We start from the raw sequence: 15,770 nt of genomic DNA, 5'->3' as shown, positions 1-15,770 counted from the left end.
TCTCAAAGTGGTCCAGAAAAAAATGGGGCTGTCCCAGAGGGCTATAATTAATATATTATGATATAATACATATTTTATATATATAAATATATAAATGTTGATGATGATGTAGAACTGGGGGCTGAAGAATGGATAGAATTTGGCTATGATTATGGGAAGGACAAAGAATATTCCTAGCCAGATTGGGACACCATGTGAGTAAAGGCAGGAAAAAAGAAATGAACAGGATGTGTTCAGGTGTCAGTAAGATTTGAATGATTACAGCAGAAAGTGCTAATTGGAAATAAGGATGTCTACACAGGGAGCAGCAAAGCCTTAAAAAACCAGTTTGGGTTGGAGCTTGATGGCAACAGGGAATCATCGAGGAATTTTTTAGGGTAGTAACCCTGAAAGTGGTGTTTTGGCAAGGCCAAAATTTAAATAGGACACAAATTCAATCCGTATTTTGTCTTGTGTAGAGGTACTTCCATATGACCTAAATAAATTCTGGTTGCTAGATGCTCAAAACATTGTATCTTTTTTTAAACAAAGCTTCTCCCCTAGTTGGAAGGCCTAACTTCTCTTCTACTCATATCCTACCCCATCTTTTGAGGTCAGATCTCTCCGCTTCTATGAATTCCTCCCCAATCACCCCAGCTGGAAATGATCGTTCCTTTTTGTGAAGTCCTGCGGCTCTCACTGTTTGTATTCTACACATGGAATTTACAGACGGTAATGATGATGTAGCTATTTTTTCATGGGCTTATTTCTTGTCTCCCCAGCTAGATTACAAACTCCTGGAAGGCAAGGACTTTTGTTGAAAGAAAAAATCGACTTCCCATGGCATCTAGGATGGTACCTTTCACATGGAAATAATTCAAGAAATATTTGTTGATGCTTGTGTTTGGGACCCAATCAGAATTGCATGAATTCCACAAAGCAGATGGCACATTCCGGATGAGGCAGCTCTTTCAGCCTTGATAGCAAACATTACAAAGGATATTTTAAACTATTTTAACATTTAAAATAAAAAAATATTTTTGATGACAAAAACATTGCTTTGGATGGGAAGAAGACAAGTTCCACCCTCCTACAAAAAATCTTACTGGGAAAAATAATGAACCATGCAAATTCTGACTTCAACATATGGGAAAATCTTATGATTTTGGGGTGCTCAGATCTGATACTCAGAATCACTCCATTTTCCCCAGATGGAAGTTGTCCCTAGTGCAAATGCCTCAACAGCCCTTGATTGTGAATGATGATGGCTTTGAGGTTCCCCCAATCCTATGATCACAGAAACTACTCCTCCGTGGCTGGAAGGAATCCTTAGCCCCTGCTGGCAGTAATCCTAGTATTGTTGCTGGCTGCTCCCCAAAAGCTCCTATTCCCATTCCTGTGAGGTTAATGATTACTTAATGACTGAAGAAGTCACCTCCTCTGGCTAAGAGTTGGGCATCTTTCAATATTATGTTTACCCATATGATGCCAGTTGATAGTAGCAATATTATAACCATGTTCATAGAAATCTGGCTAGTCTCAGAGTTAGGAAGACTGGTTCAAGTCCCATTTCTGACAAGCTAGGGCTAGGTGACCAGGGGCATTTAAATCACTTAGCTTCTCAGTGACTCAGGAAACTCTAAAACTAGAAATAGCAGAGAAGGTGTCAATACCCATAGAATTACAGATCTGTCCCCCAAAATAAATGGAGAACGTTGTCTCAAAAAAGAATCCATGGAAACATTCTCGAGTCTCATGAGTAGTTTGCATTTCTTTAAATTAGAAAGCACAAAATACTTTTTTCTTTTAATTAAAAAAGTTTTCCCCATGGTTACTTGTTTTTTGCTACAAAACCTTTATTTTGATAACAATTATTTTAATCTCTATACGATTTCATGTTAAAGTAAGCTAGGAGATAAATTCTAAATCTGAATTTGATCACTCAGCACCCATGATATAGGAAATGCTCTTAACTGTAACTAACTTCAGATGCAAGACTTCCTGATGCAGCCTTTCAGGTAGTTTTACAGTCAATAAGTGGTTCTACTATATACAGTCCATAAAACGATGTACAATATGGAATCTTTACAAATACTTTTTTTGATAAACACTTCCCTTGTGGGGAGGCAAAACCCAAAACACATAAAATTTGGTGTTCATTAGAATTAGATTGTTGCTCAGCAGCTTTTGATGATTCCAAAGCCCCAGGACAGATGCATGTTGTGTTTTTGAAGTAATAAAGCGTAATAATTCAGAAGGCAGTGTTGCAGAAATTCCTCACTGCCAATACCCCCTCCCCCGCCAAAAAAAACCACAGTTGAAACGAAGGTGGCAAGTGCGGAAATTGGACTTAAAGCTTGTCATCTTTCACTGGTACCTGGATTCCCCTTAGAAGTGCGTCAATTCCTGCCCGACAAAGTCCCTTGTGATGTTATTCCAAGGCAGCAGGTAGAACTCAAGGTTGGCGTGTTTCTTCCCTACAGAGATGGCCGTGTTAACAAAGCAGAGGGGACATGAAGGGAGCAGCCTATCGGGGCAAAGGAGTCCATCCACTCCTCTTACAAACTACTGACCCCCACCACAGAAATAAAACGCCTAGCACAGATATGTTGTGTCAATAATTTATTTTTCAGTGAGAGAAAGTAAATTTATATTTCAGGCATGGCATCAACTAAGAAATTGATGGTAAGTTCAAGTATGGTGCCGGATACGACAGTACAAAATGTGAACATCTGTTCCGCTAGAGCAATTAGCAAAGTACAATGAGATCCTGATAGGCAGACAGTTCTCAAAAAAACTCTACACACCCCAAACTGAATCGCATATACTTTAACGTTAAGTCTTCTCTTGTATTTACTGATAAAGCCTTACTAGTCAAAAAGAAAAACGGAAATAAATAATAGTGTCTTTATCTTGGGAGGCTTTTATGACAGCGGCAGTGCGGATCAGAAAAGTGAAGGTCCTGCTCCCCTGACCACGAGTGGCTTTGGTCATGGCAGCCTCACAGACAGCAGAAGCTCTCCTACATTGGCGGAAGGCTCCAGCAATAGCCCGTTCTAGACTACCATGGTGAATCAATAACTAAGGTAAATCTCTTCAAAATACTTTATTTCAAAAGCATGAATAAAATCGTGGCCAACTTTTTACTGCAGGAACTCTGAGTGCTACATATTCCAACCTAGAAACGAGAGCATGCAGTCATGTGTACATTGTAGGGAAAGAACGTCTAGGAAAAATGAAAATTCGCTGGAGTTGTTAGTGCCTCCTTCAGATTCCCTCCCACTTCCTCCTTCTCCTTCAAAACAACAACAACTAGTATCAACTTGTCAATCAGAGGAGTGTAGATTTTCCATCTTGCTCTTGGATTGTCTTTATACCAACTTGGATTTTTAATGCACAGACTTTTAAAAATTTAATGTTCCCCGTGCTCTCCGTGCTGGCTGACAATCCAGCCTGGGAATTGGGATATGTCTGTTAAGCTACTGCCAAGAGCTACAGTGAGGCTCATAAAGCCATTGTCGTGTTAGGAGGCAAGATACAGAATCAACGGCCTCTTGCTACATGATGTCGGCAAATCCCTTGTGCTCTCCTTAGGTCCAACAAATTCAGATTAAATTTTAATTAAAGCTGTTTTTAAGATATAGGATTGTGGTCTAAAAGTAAGTGTGCTTAATTGTCATTAGCTGACATTTTTTCCCCAAGGGCAAAGCTTTTCAAATTGCCATCATCTTTACTCATTAAAATAGTAGGAATGGGCTGCCTTCACATACAAATACTGCCTAGGTCGGACCCCAAAATCAAACAGATCAGAATATATTCTTTAGGGTATGTGGTATTATTATTTAATTATCCATAAAAAAATAACTACTTTTTTCTTCAGATTTATAGTAACAGGAAAATCTGGAACATTTTCTTAGCAATAGCAAGAAGACTGAACATGCATCAAATTAAAGCTTCAACCACAAACAAAATGACTTGGAGAATCAGGGCAATTATTTGGACAATGGCATTCAGAAAAATCAAATATTGCCTTAGCTCACTGCATATTCCAGGTCAAATTTTGTTGTTTGTTTTTAGGAGAGGGATGGTTAAGAAGGTGAGAGTCCTAAATAATACATATTTTATACAAATACACATGATATAAAGGACATTTTCATGAGTGTACAAAAAAGAAAGTATTTATCCAGAACTCCTATTTCTTTCAAAGGCTGTCAGGGCAGCTTGAGCAGCATCAGGCTTAGTAGCTATGTGGGTCTGGAACAGAAAGATAAGTAATAAAAATTTGACAGAGAATTCACTGATCATTGTGATGATTTAAGGAAAATTTGTGTTCTAGCTATCTGTGGTGAGAAACAATGTGTCAAGTCTAGTAAAATATTGGATATTTCTGTTTTTAATATTTTGCTGGTTTCACTTGATAAGCCTGAAACAAATACATAGAGAAACCAGGCTATTCAACGAGCACTCAAAAAATAACAAACTGGTGGCTCTTTCCACCTGTGTATGACCCATGGTCAAATATTTACATGGAATGTTGAGCCTGATTTACAAAACCACCATTTCAACTTGTGTTTTCACATATCTATTTTATGAATGACTATACTGACAAGGAATTAAAAAACCCTACTATCCCTTTTGAACCTTTCATAAATATATAAAGTTTCACTAAATTCTTTTTTTATATAATCAAGACATCTAAATTCTTCTTTATACATGAACATAAAATAATTCATTTCTTATTCAAATATCACAAATATGATGGGTTTTGGTTAGCAAGGTCTACGGAACTCTGTAGTTGCAGGGCAAATTTACTTATGTAACTAATAGGCATGTTAAAGCTTTTTACTGAATTTCTGCATATCAGTGGTAAATCAGGAAAAAAGGAAAAACCACATTTAATTGTTGTGTCTAAACACAGTCTGTTCATTTACTTTTATGAAAATTGAAGGAGGTTGAAATGGAGTTTAGTCAATATTAAACATGGATCTTTGTCTCAATAATATAATAAAAGCTAAAATTAAATGTGAAGTTTTACAATTTAAGTGAAGTGGGTGTTTTTAAAGCACATGGTGATATATTGCTCATAATTTTAAATAAATCAGTATAACACTTATTTACTGTGTTTGAAACAATAACTTGTGTATATCTGGTTTTTAAATGTTAAATACTTTTCTATCATTTATTGGAAAATCTGTAACCAACTAAATCTATTTTAAAAATGACTCCAGAATTTTTTGCCAATGATTTTTTTAAAAAGTTGTTTTGTTGTTACTTATCTTAAGATACTACTTAACTTATAAAGTGTTAAAGCCATAAGGAAAATTTTGTAAAGTTCCATATGTAATATTAAAACAAAAACTCATTTTTCCTTTGTTATACCACCTACAAACATATGTAAAAGTCTGTTCACAGCATGCAAGTTCTTCTCAGAATACATTTTATAGTTCAGCAGGCAATTCATTTATGAAAAAGTTTAAATATACACACTGTGAATATATGGTCTGGGTTTAAAAAAAGAAAAAAGAACCCAAAAAACCTCAGACTTTCAGGGGATAGCAAGAGAACCCATCTTGACAGTCAGACCAGTTAAAACTGTGATGATCTATCCAGAAAACCTTAAGCTGTCCTGTTTGTTTCAAGGACTGCAATTTAAAGTAATGATATTACCTTCGACTGCTAACATGCAAACTTTATGGCAGTGACCACATCTGAGACTATTGAAGCACTGATCTCCAATATATATTAAAGTCTTTAGCGACTTCTCTTTTAAACAAAAATTTAAACCTCATCGTGGATATATAGCTATATTAAAGACAACCAGATGTTTCGAAGCTTAGCTTAGAACGGAGGATTGGGCAAAACTCCATTTAAATTAAATTTAGAACTTATATGCACACCTTAAGTCTGGTAAAGGACTTTAAGGAAGAAAATAATATCAGCATTCAACTTAATCAAAATTGCAACTGCAATAGTGATATTGATTTAAAAAACAACCACCTATCAGTGACAGGAATTTAAAAACCCTTTCACCAAAATGGCAACTACTTTCTTTCTAATCATAAACCCTATTAAAAGATGACTCTAAAACACCTTGTTCAGTCTTATGAATGTAACCAGCTCACTGGAACCCAATATGTGTCTGTCTCCAATTTGTCAAAAGTTGCTTTCAGCTCATTGTAAGCCACAGTGAGATCATCATTCACTATGATTTTGTCAAAAAGATGGCCATATTGACTTTCCATTATCTGTGAAGATTTAATCATTTCTTGAAAGTCGTCTTCCTACAAAAAATATTTTAAAGAATCAGTCAACAAGGTAATTACATCCGTTCATATCAGTATTAAATATCGATATTCTGCAAGTTCTGAGTTAACATTCAGTACTCTTTAACTGCAATTTTCAGAAGCCATCACGTTTCATTATATCTGAATCTCCTTGTAAAGGTCATTTTTCTAACAGCCAGTTCTTTTGCCTTTCCCTTTTTAAAAAAACATAATTAATAGCTGATTAATACAGGAACATTTCTGATTAGAAATCCCTGGAAGGAAAATGTTTTCAGCTGTTTACTCTAAAAATATTTTGTCTAATTGCATTACTTATACTCACTATTAGCAGGGGAATTATAACTAATTTAAAAGAACACTAACTACTTTTTCAAAGTTTGGTACCTTTCCAAAAGGAAGGGTCTTGTTGCTTTCCTGTGTCTTCTCATGTCTAATTCAGTAATGATTTTCATTTGCTTTTGCAAATGACAACAACAACAAAAACCTATTTAGCTTTTATTTGACTCATGTTTATATAAAGAAATTTAAATATTCCAAATCCCAGTATTATGTTACCATATTTTTAAAGCATGGAAAATTGTTTAAGTTATAACTAATTTCAGTGTTCATTTTAATGCTATAGGGTTTTGCAGCAGTAACACTGAACCATAAAATTTGAACACGGGCAGGTTACGAATCAAGAATATTAGGCAATATGAATTAGCTCATGAAAAATATTAAACATAGATGCCCAGATTTTTAGAAAAATCATTCCCACTAAAAAGAATCTTAAAAATCAGTAGTGTTTTTTTTTGGGGGGGGTCAACTGGCTGTAATAAAGAAAGAATACATTTATGAAGTTTAATGATATATAGCTTTGGTGTAGCTTTCACCATTTTAATTTGTTTACTTTTTTGTTTTGGACCTTAAACTTTAGTGAGCAGAACTAAAACATTGTGCTCAGGCAAAGAGAAACAATGAGTGGTCCTGCCAGAAGCTGCTGCAGAAATTAATGGCGAGAGCTTGCATAGGTCCTAACTTCTATGTGGCTATGCTGCTGATCAGGCTGTGAGTCTTCTAATCCCACCCACAGGAAATACACACAGTATCAACATTTTTGCATATAAATGACAAGGATGTGCTAGACTTTCCAGTATTTCCCTACATTTCTATTTATGTTGATTAAATAAAATAGTTGTTTTTCCAACTATAATTCTGGAGTGCTCTCATTGATGCCATTCTACTAAAGTTTTATGTTATTGTGATAAATCTGCTTGGCACTGGAAAAAGAAAATAAATGGCATATTATAGTATTTTTCACCTAATTTGTCAACTTCCACAAGCAATAACAAACAAAAGCTTTATTTTTTTTTCATTTTTCTTGTGAGTGACTTTAGCTTGGAAAGTTTTAATTTATTAAGAGTTATAAAGTATCCCAAGTAATTAAAAAAGGCTAACATTTGCATAACAAGATCCTCAAAATGCATGCAAAGTCACTGCCTCAAATGAATATTGATCTTCTAAAAGAAATAATTCATTCCTTGGACAGGTATTTTGTTTTACTTTGTACTATAAAGACGAAATGGATTTGTAAAGTATAAGCTACAAGTATCCCCGGAAGCAGGAGAGGCAAGAATTGCTTCATCTTTTAGCGTCTATATTGAAGAACTCCCCCACATTTTTATAGAATTGAAGTTATATGATCTGATAACATTCTGTTCTTTCCAAAGCTGATCGCTATAGCACAAGCCCTTAGAGGGCTGCTCACACATTTCAGCGGGCTGTTAACATACTTACTGTAAAGGGCTTTGCCGTTCCTTGGTCATCTCGACTTGAAATAATCTTTGCATTTCTTCTGGTCTCTCTCAGACGCTCAATGGATGGGGGTTTTATAAATATAACAAATGGTTTAAATTCTAGTGTTCTTAAATGCTTCACTGTCTAAGAGAAAGAAGAGATTGTGACCAGTTTGCTACATTTTAAAAACTTTGCCCTTGGCAAATGTGCACAGCAAGATGCAAGGAGATAAAAGCTCAATTTTTTTTTAAATTCAAGATTACTTGTCTTTTTGGTGCATCCAAATTGTTAAAATTCTGTTGTTTGAAAACCACAAGAGGTCTCTAAAAAGATGAGGGAAAATCTATTTGGTTATGGAGAAAGACTCATCTTAAAAACATGTTTTGGGGGCAGCTGGATGGCTCAGGGGAAGAGAGCTAGGTCTAGAGACAGGAGGTCTGGGGTTCAAATTTGACCTCAGACACTCCCTACCTGTGTGACCCTGGGCACCTCACTTAACCCCCATTGCCTTGTCCTCACTATTATTTTGCTATGGAATTCATACTTAGATTCTAAGATAGAAAAGTCAGGGTTTAGAAAAACAAAACATGTTCTGATTTGTGCACAAGGCAAGCATCTAAGAGATGCTTTTCAAATTAGATGCTCCAGAGAAGCTCTTCAAGCTTACTCCAGGGGAAAGGGTTCCAGTGTGCATCTATTTCAGTTCCTTGAAATTCCTTTGCACCCCAAAGGGATAATAAGGAAAAAGACTTGTACAAGAATATTCATAGCTGCGCTCTTTGTGGTGGCAAAAAATTGGAAAACGAGGGGATGCCCATCAATTGGGGAATGGCTGAACACATTGTGGTATATGTTGGTGATGGAGTACTATTGTGCTAAAAGGAATAATAAAGTGGAGGAATTCCATGGAGACTGGAACAACCTCCAGGAAGTGATGCAGAGCGAGAGGAGCAGAACTAGGAGAACAGAGACTGATGCACTGTGGTACAATAGAATGTAATGGACTTCTCCATTAGTGTCAATGCAATGTCCCTGAACATTCTGCAGGAATCTAGGAGAAAAACACTATCCACAAGCAGAGGACAAACTGTGGGAGTAAAAACACCGAGGAAAAACAACTGCCTGACTACAGCGGTTGAGGGAACATGCTTGAGGAAACTCTAAATGAACACTCTAATGCAAATACCAACAACATGGAAATGGGTTCGAATCATGAACACATGTGATACCCAGTGGAATCGCCCGTTGGCTATGGGGGGGGGGGGGGGAGGGAAGAAAATGATCTTTGTCTCTAATGAATAATGTTTGGAAATGATCAAATAAAATATTGTTAAAAACAAAAGAAATTCCTTTGCAAACATGGACATGTATCTGCATACAAATTCCTAGAAGGCAATATTCCCTGTCTGGGTCACTCTCCACATGCTGCTCACAAGCTGCCTGAGGGAGGGAGGCTCCTCATTGGGATGGCCCAGGGCACTCTCTTTCATAGCCGCATGCCCAGAGGCACTGGTTTCTATGGGGAATTGCAGATGGACAAGTTTTGAGTAATGGAAAATATGTGTGAAGGGGGTAATTTGAAATGAAGATGGAAAGGGGCGGGCCATGGAGGGCTTTAAATGAGGATGGGAGACTCTGTGTTCTGGGAAAAGGCCTAGAGGGAGGAGATGGACAGCCGGTGGGTGGCCCAGGAGGATCCTGGTGCTAGGGTGCAGGCCTGAGGCGATTAAAGGCAGAGACTCTGGAGTGGAGGGAAGGAGGGCTGGACCACCTCTGATGCTATCCAAGAAGGGGAAACTTTGCAGGAGAGGTGCATTTCATTCCCCTCCAGCCATGCTCCTCTCTCCTGGCTTTCCTTCTTATGACTGGGAGCATTCCTGTCCGGCAAGGCAGCAGGCTTGGAACCTGGGTGCCATTGGGTCCCTCCCTCCTTCATACCTCCCACCACCAGTTTGTGCTCAAGCCCTTCCGAAGGCCTGCTGTCCTCCCTCCATGTCACCCTGGGCCGGGGCCCTCATCCCCCCGGGCTTGGACCCCCCCCCCCCCCACACACACACACACAATAAAGCTGACTTCTGTGGGTGCGACAAAGTCTGGAGTTCCTTCAGGATCCGGTCTAAGAGCCAATTTTCCTTCCAAGCCTGTGAAGGCCGCCCTGATCTCCTCCTTCGCCTGAGTGAGTGCCTTCCCTCTGCAATGAGCCCATGAGACCCTGACATCCAGTTTTCAGCCCACCCTATACATTCCCCATCAGAACAGGCTCCTGGAGGCCAAAGCTGGCTTGGGGGAGGGGGGGGTGCTTCTTTGTCATCCCAGGTCTTAGCAAAGCACCCTGCACGATGTCAGGGCGGACTTAAGCCCTTGAGGATGGGGCTCGTTATTAGAGGGGAGGGGAGGGATTAGGGATGGACACAGGAGGAGAGACACAGACATGGCGCTGCCTCAAAGAGCTGCGGAGTCACTGAAGTGCAAAGTACAGAAGAGGCCACACGTTGGTCTGGAGGGATGCGAGTAGGGAATGGGGCAGCTGAAGGGAAAGTCTGAGATGGAACAGTTAGTTGGGCACATAAAGAACCACTGTAGATTTAAATGAAGGGAAATAACAAACATTTTGATGTCCTCAAGGCAAGTGCTAACTAAGACTTCTCAAGAACAAAAAAAGAATACCTTAGATTTCTTTTTTTTAACCCTTACCTTCTGTCTTAGAATTAATACTAAGTATTAGTTACAAGGCAGAAGAGTGGTGAGAGCCAGACAATGGGGGATAAGTGACTTGTCCATGGTCTCACAGACAGGAAGTATCTGTGTCTACATATGAATGCAGGATTTCCCCTCTGCCTGGCTCTTTCCACTGAGCCACCAAGCTGCCACCCCACACTCCTTAGATTTTAGTATTTATCAACAACAGTGATCCATGAAAAAAATTACAAACACAATTAGCTGGGCATTGAATAACTAACCTAATGTGACTATTTTCCTTTAAAAATTTATTGATCCAAATGCCTATTGCAGGCCTCAGTAAAATTCTGTCAGTATGCAAAAGTTCCTTGAAAGTAGGGATTGTGTATATGTGTTTTTCATTTGTATTCCCAGCACATAATACAATGTCTGCTAAAGAGTCCCCACGAACAAGAGTCACCTAATAAATGCCTGTTCATTGATTAATTCACCAGCATAATACTCTTCAGCTAAATGTTTTTGTTGTTTTGTGTCACAATATATCCTAATAGTACCAAAAATAGCAAATAGAGACAGCTGAATTCCACAGGAAAAACAAAACACCTTTCATTTACTGCACCATTTGTAACATTTATGAGTTATTACATGAAAAATTGATGTATTTTTAAAGGTTGGAATTTGCAAATCAGGCAGCTAGGTGGCATGGTGGATAGAGTGCCCAGCATAGAGTCAGACAGATTGATCTTCCCGAGTCAAATCCGGTCTCTCATGGTTCCTATATGTGTGACCTTGAACAAGTTTGCCTTGATTTCTTCATCTGTAAATAAGCTGGAGAAGGAAATGGCAAATCTCTCTAGTATCTTTACTAAGAAAGCCCCAAATGGGTCATGAAGAGTCAGACATGACCAAAAAACAACCAGTTACAGAAGCTAACAAAAATGGACTAAAGCACTTAAATTATGAAAGCTAATTTTTGAAACTATTAATCTAAGAAGTTTGTTTTTAAAATTAAAGTTTTCTCCATTTATTTTTAAATGTCTCTTTCTTCTTGGAAAGACTATAAATGACCACAGAGAGTGTGGAATACAAATTCAAATGATACTGTTAGTCTCTATTAGTTTTCTCCTAGAATCCTAACAAAAAGGGACATTGAAAAGTGTATTGCTTACTTACATGTGGTTGAACATCCAACAGACAAACTTTGTTTTTAGCCAGAACAGAGCGAACAGAATCTATACTTGTGCCATAGTAGTTGTTTTTATATTCTCCATACTCAATAAACCTGTAGGAAATCAGAAGTAGAGCTCCATCAGGCATATTCCCAATTTTTCAAAAGAAATTATACTTTGCAAGATATAATTCATATGTAAAAGATATTTTTGCTGAACATATGTGATTTCTACCATGTTTTGTAAAAAGAAACACTGCCAAGAACTTCAGCATGTCAATCTTTAAAAAAATCCTCTATTTTACATTTTCAAATCAGTAACACCTGCTTGTATTACAGTTAAACAGAAAAAAGCACTTTCATCCAATAGCACACTAATGTTTTCCATCACCTCCTTTTCTGAACTAATGCAATGTAATAAAACAGTGGATAAGCTAAACAATAGAAACTACTGAAATTTCACTGCATGCCCCAGAATATCCAAACTCAGCTTTAGAACTAGAGGAGGAACTAGGATGGTGGTTAATGGAACCAGGGCAGCTGATTATATGCTATAAAAATACAAACAGTTTGCCAAAAAGAAAGAAACATTTTGAAGTTTCAATAAAATCCCACAATCCTGTTTTAAGACACACATTGCTCCCTGAAATATTTAGGGTCAAACAGTAAAATTGGTAAAAAAAAACATTCAAGTAAATGGTGCTACCATAATAGTTTCTTTAACTTAAATCTTTGAAGAGTGAAGAGGGCAAGAGCATAAAGAGAAAAGTCAGGTTGTTGGATCTTCATGTAAGTCATGAATTTAATAAGAACAGGAAGTGTCTGTTCAGAACCTAGATATCCTAGTATAAAATGTAACAGAATGCTGTCAAAAATGTAATATTAAATTAGTAGGAAGTATATAAGATATTAACCTCTTCTAAAACAGTTCTTATGCTTTTAGTTTTAGAAAATGCATTAAAATGTATGACGTAAGATATTTGGGGGGTTACATATTTTTATTTTCAGACTATGAAAAATTGCTTATTGAAATACTTTTTTTAGATTTCATATGTTTTGAAAATTAAAATAAATTTCATACAGAAAAAAAGATTTGGTTACCAAAAATGAAAAAGAGTATTAGCAAGTACTTTTAGACTTCTAAATAATTTTCTACATACTTATTATTTTGTACATCTGTCTCAAACAAATGCTTGGAAATGAAAATATATTCAACACCATCACTTTCTTGGCTTCTTCTTGCTCTGGTAGTGTCTGTAATTTAATTAAAAATAGTTTTAGATAAGTTCCATATTATTCACCATCAGAACACACACACACACAACTATTTTACATAAACAACTAGTTCACAACCATAAATGGCAGCATCACCAATAAAAAAGAACAGTATTTTTAAAATATAGTACTTTCAGTAATTCAGATGCCATTGCAGTGATATTTATAATGAAACATTATTTTTGAGTCATTTGTGTGGGTTTGAATTTTAAATTTAAGGGAGTAAATTAAATCAATAAGGGAATAAAGATTATATAGAAAGAGATAAGGGTCCAAGACAAACCATGAGGAAGGCATAGGCCAAGAAAGGTGAGGCAGATAGAATCTAAATCATAGTTGTAGAGTTGGAAAGGACTTCAGAAGCCTTCTAGTCCAAACCCCTCATTTCACAAGTCAAGGAAACCAAGGCCTGGAGAAATGAATTAACTTGCCCACAGTTATACAAGTGGTAAATAACAGAATAGGGGTTTGAATTTAAGTCTTTTAATTCCTATTAGTGTTCTTCCTGTTGTATCAGGTTGCCCACCAATCACACAAGAATCTATTCTGTTTCCTTAAAGTAAGTCACAGACCTTAGCATAGCCATGTTTCAAGGCTTTAGTTAATGTTATATATACTTAAAATGAAGACTACATTTCTTTGAGGATAATCAAACACAGTTTTCAGTAATTCAGACTATCCTTTCAATTAATTCATGTCAGTAAATTTTACTACAGGGGAAGAAATACATGAAACTAACCTATAATTTAGCACATCAAGAATAGTGAATTCTATACTCAGATTTGTAAGTAAAACCTAAACAATCATTGTTTATTTGCAAAAATATGACACTAAAGGAAAAGACCACCTTTAGTAACAATCATAAAAATGATGCAGACAGTATGCCTGGACTTACCAAGAGAGAATTTATGTTTAAATAATCATGTTATATTAATTGCTACACATAAGCAAATGTTTCAATTTTGGCTGACTCTAGATAACTCAAATTCTCATGTCTGACATAATTTTGCACATGATGCAATTTTGTTTCTGCCTAAAAATCAGGTACCACAGAGATTTTTTTAAATATGCTTTTTAATGTCAGAAATCCATTACGATCCCTTTCCATCTCAAGTTCCTGTGATCTTATTCTATTCAAAAATTCAAATCTGGTGAGATGTGGTGTGGAGGAGGGCTCAGAGCAAAAGCCTTCACTAATTCAAGGAAGGTATCTGAGGCATAAGCTGTCATAGTGGCAAATCGATGGTATTCAGTTCCTTGAGATGACTTAATTCAACAAATATTTATTGGTTACATAATTATATACTCTCCACTAAAGTCCTATCTCAGTGCCATGTAGTGGTGTGGAGGTGTCCCTGGGTTCTTGAAGACAAATCAACAGAATGGAAGTTTTGGCAATCCCTTTCAAGAAAAAAAGCAGTAATAAGGGGCCAAGGGGCAGATTTTATGCCTTACAACTAAAAGCTACTAAATTTGGAAAGGGTTGTCACCAGATTAACTGTAGGATTATATATTTTTCTGGCCTCAAAAATTCTATGAAGGCACTGAAAGGACTGCATTTTGCATCTGTGTAGAGAAGGCCTACATCAATAGAATCAGAGATCCTTGAAACAATTATGCTCAAAGATCTAAGATTATAACAGTGAAGAGAGAGAGAGAACATTATAAATATAAAATGAATAATTTTTACCATACTAAATTAAAAAAGGTTTTGTACAAATGAAATTAATGTAACAAAGATTTTCTGAAGGGAGACAGCAACTTGGGAAAAAAATTTTTGAGAAATGAGACCTTTAGGTCAAATTTATAAGAACACAAGTCATTTCTGGATTGCCAAATGGTCAAAGGATATGAATAAGCAATTTTCAGGCGAAGAAATAAAAGCTATCGATAATCATATAAAAAAAAAGGTCTGAATCACTCTTGATAAGAGAAATGCAAAACTGAAACAATGCTGAGGTACCACTTCACACCTATATGACAATGGCCAATATGACAGTAAAAGAAAGTGATAAATGTGGGAGGGAATTTGGCAAAATTGAGACACTAACGCATTGTTGATGGAGTTGTGAAATGATCCAATCATTCTGAAGGGCAATTTGGAACTATGCCTAAAGGGCTATAAAACAATGCATACCTTTTGATAAGTTACAGGTTACAAAGAGACAAAAAAAAAAGGGATGGGGTGGGGGGGGGGTGAGGAAAGGACCTATTTGTACAAAAATATTTATAGCAGCTCTTTTTGTGGTGTCAAAGAATTAAAAATTGAGGGGATGTTCATCAACTGGGGAATGGCTGAACATATTGTGGCATGTGATGGTGATGGAATACTGCAGCGGTCTAAGAAATGATGAACAGGATAATTTCAGAAAAAGGTCGAAAGACTTATATGAACTGATGCAGAGAGAAACAAGCAGAACCAGGAGAGTATTGTACACATCAACAGCAATATTGTACAAGGATCAACTATGAAAGACTTGGCTACTCTCAGCAGTATGATGATCCAGGGCAATTCTGATTATGAAAAAGAATGCTAGCCACCTCCAGAGAAGAATCATTAGAGTCAGAATGCAGATCAAAGTATACTATTTTTCACTTTAGTTTATTTG

General features: G+C 36.8%; 1 protein-coding gene across 8 annotated transcripts in view; it reads right to left on the bottom strand.

The window, feature by feature from the left end:
• Positions 1 to 2,586: 2,586 nt before the first annotated feature.
• The window catches only part of MPP7 (MAGUK p55 scaffold protein 7), a 305,221-nt gene continuing 292,037 nt past the window's right edge, over positions 2,587 to 15,770 (bottom strand). For 5 of the 8 annotated variants that reach the window (XM_056800070.1, XM_056800065.1, XM_001375831.5 and 2 more), the window contains 4 exons: positions 13,047 to 13,140; positions 11,892 to 12,000; positions 8,040 to 8,183; positions 2,587 to 6,260 (listed from right to left, as the gene is read on the bottom strand). In XM_056800070.1, coding sequence (XP_056656048.1) covers positions 6,081 to 6,260; positions 8,040 to 8,183; positions 11,892 to 12,000; positions 13,047 to 13,140 — 527 coding nt within the window. In that variant the 3' untranslated portion in view covers positions 2,587 to 6,080. Of the gene's footprint in view, positions 6,261 to 8,039; positions 8,184 to 10,110; positions 11,547 to 11,891; positions 12,001 to 13,046; positions 13,141 to 15,770 lie in introns of those variants that run through there. The other 3 variants (XM_056800068.1, XM_056800067.1, XM_056800071.1) reach the window with 2 other exon arrangements.

The sequence above is a fragment of the Monodelphis domestica genome, chromosome 5 (genome assembly GCF_027887165.1).
Source record: "Monodelphis domestica isolate mMonDom1 chromosome 5, mMonDom1.pri, whole genome shotgun sequence".
Classification (NCBI taxonomy): Eukaryota; Metazoa; Chordata; class Mammalia; order Didelphimorphia; family Didelphidae; genus Monodelphis; species Monodelphis domestica.
Note: the sequence above shows the minus strand (reverse complement) of the source record. Positions and strands in the feature narration are given on the sequence as shown.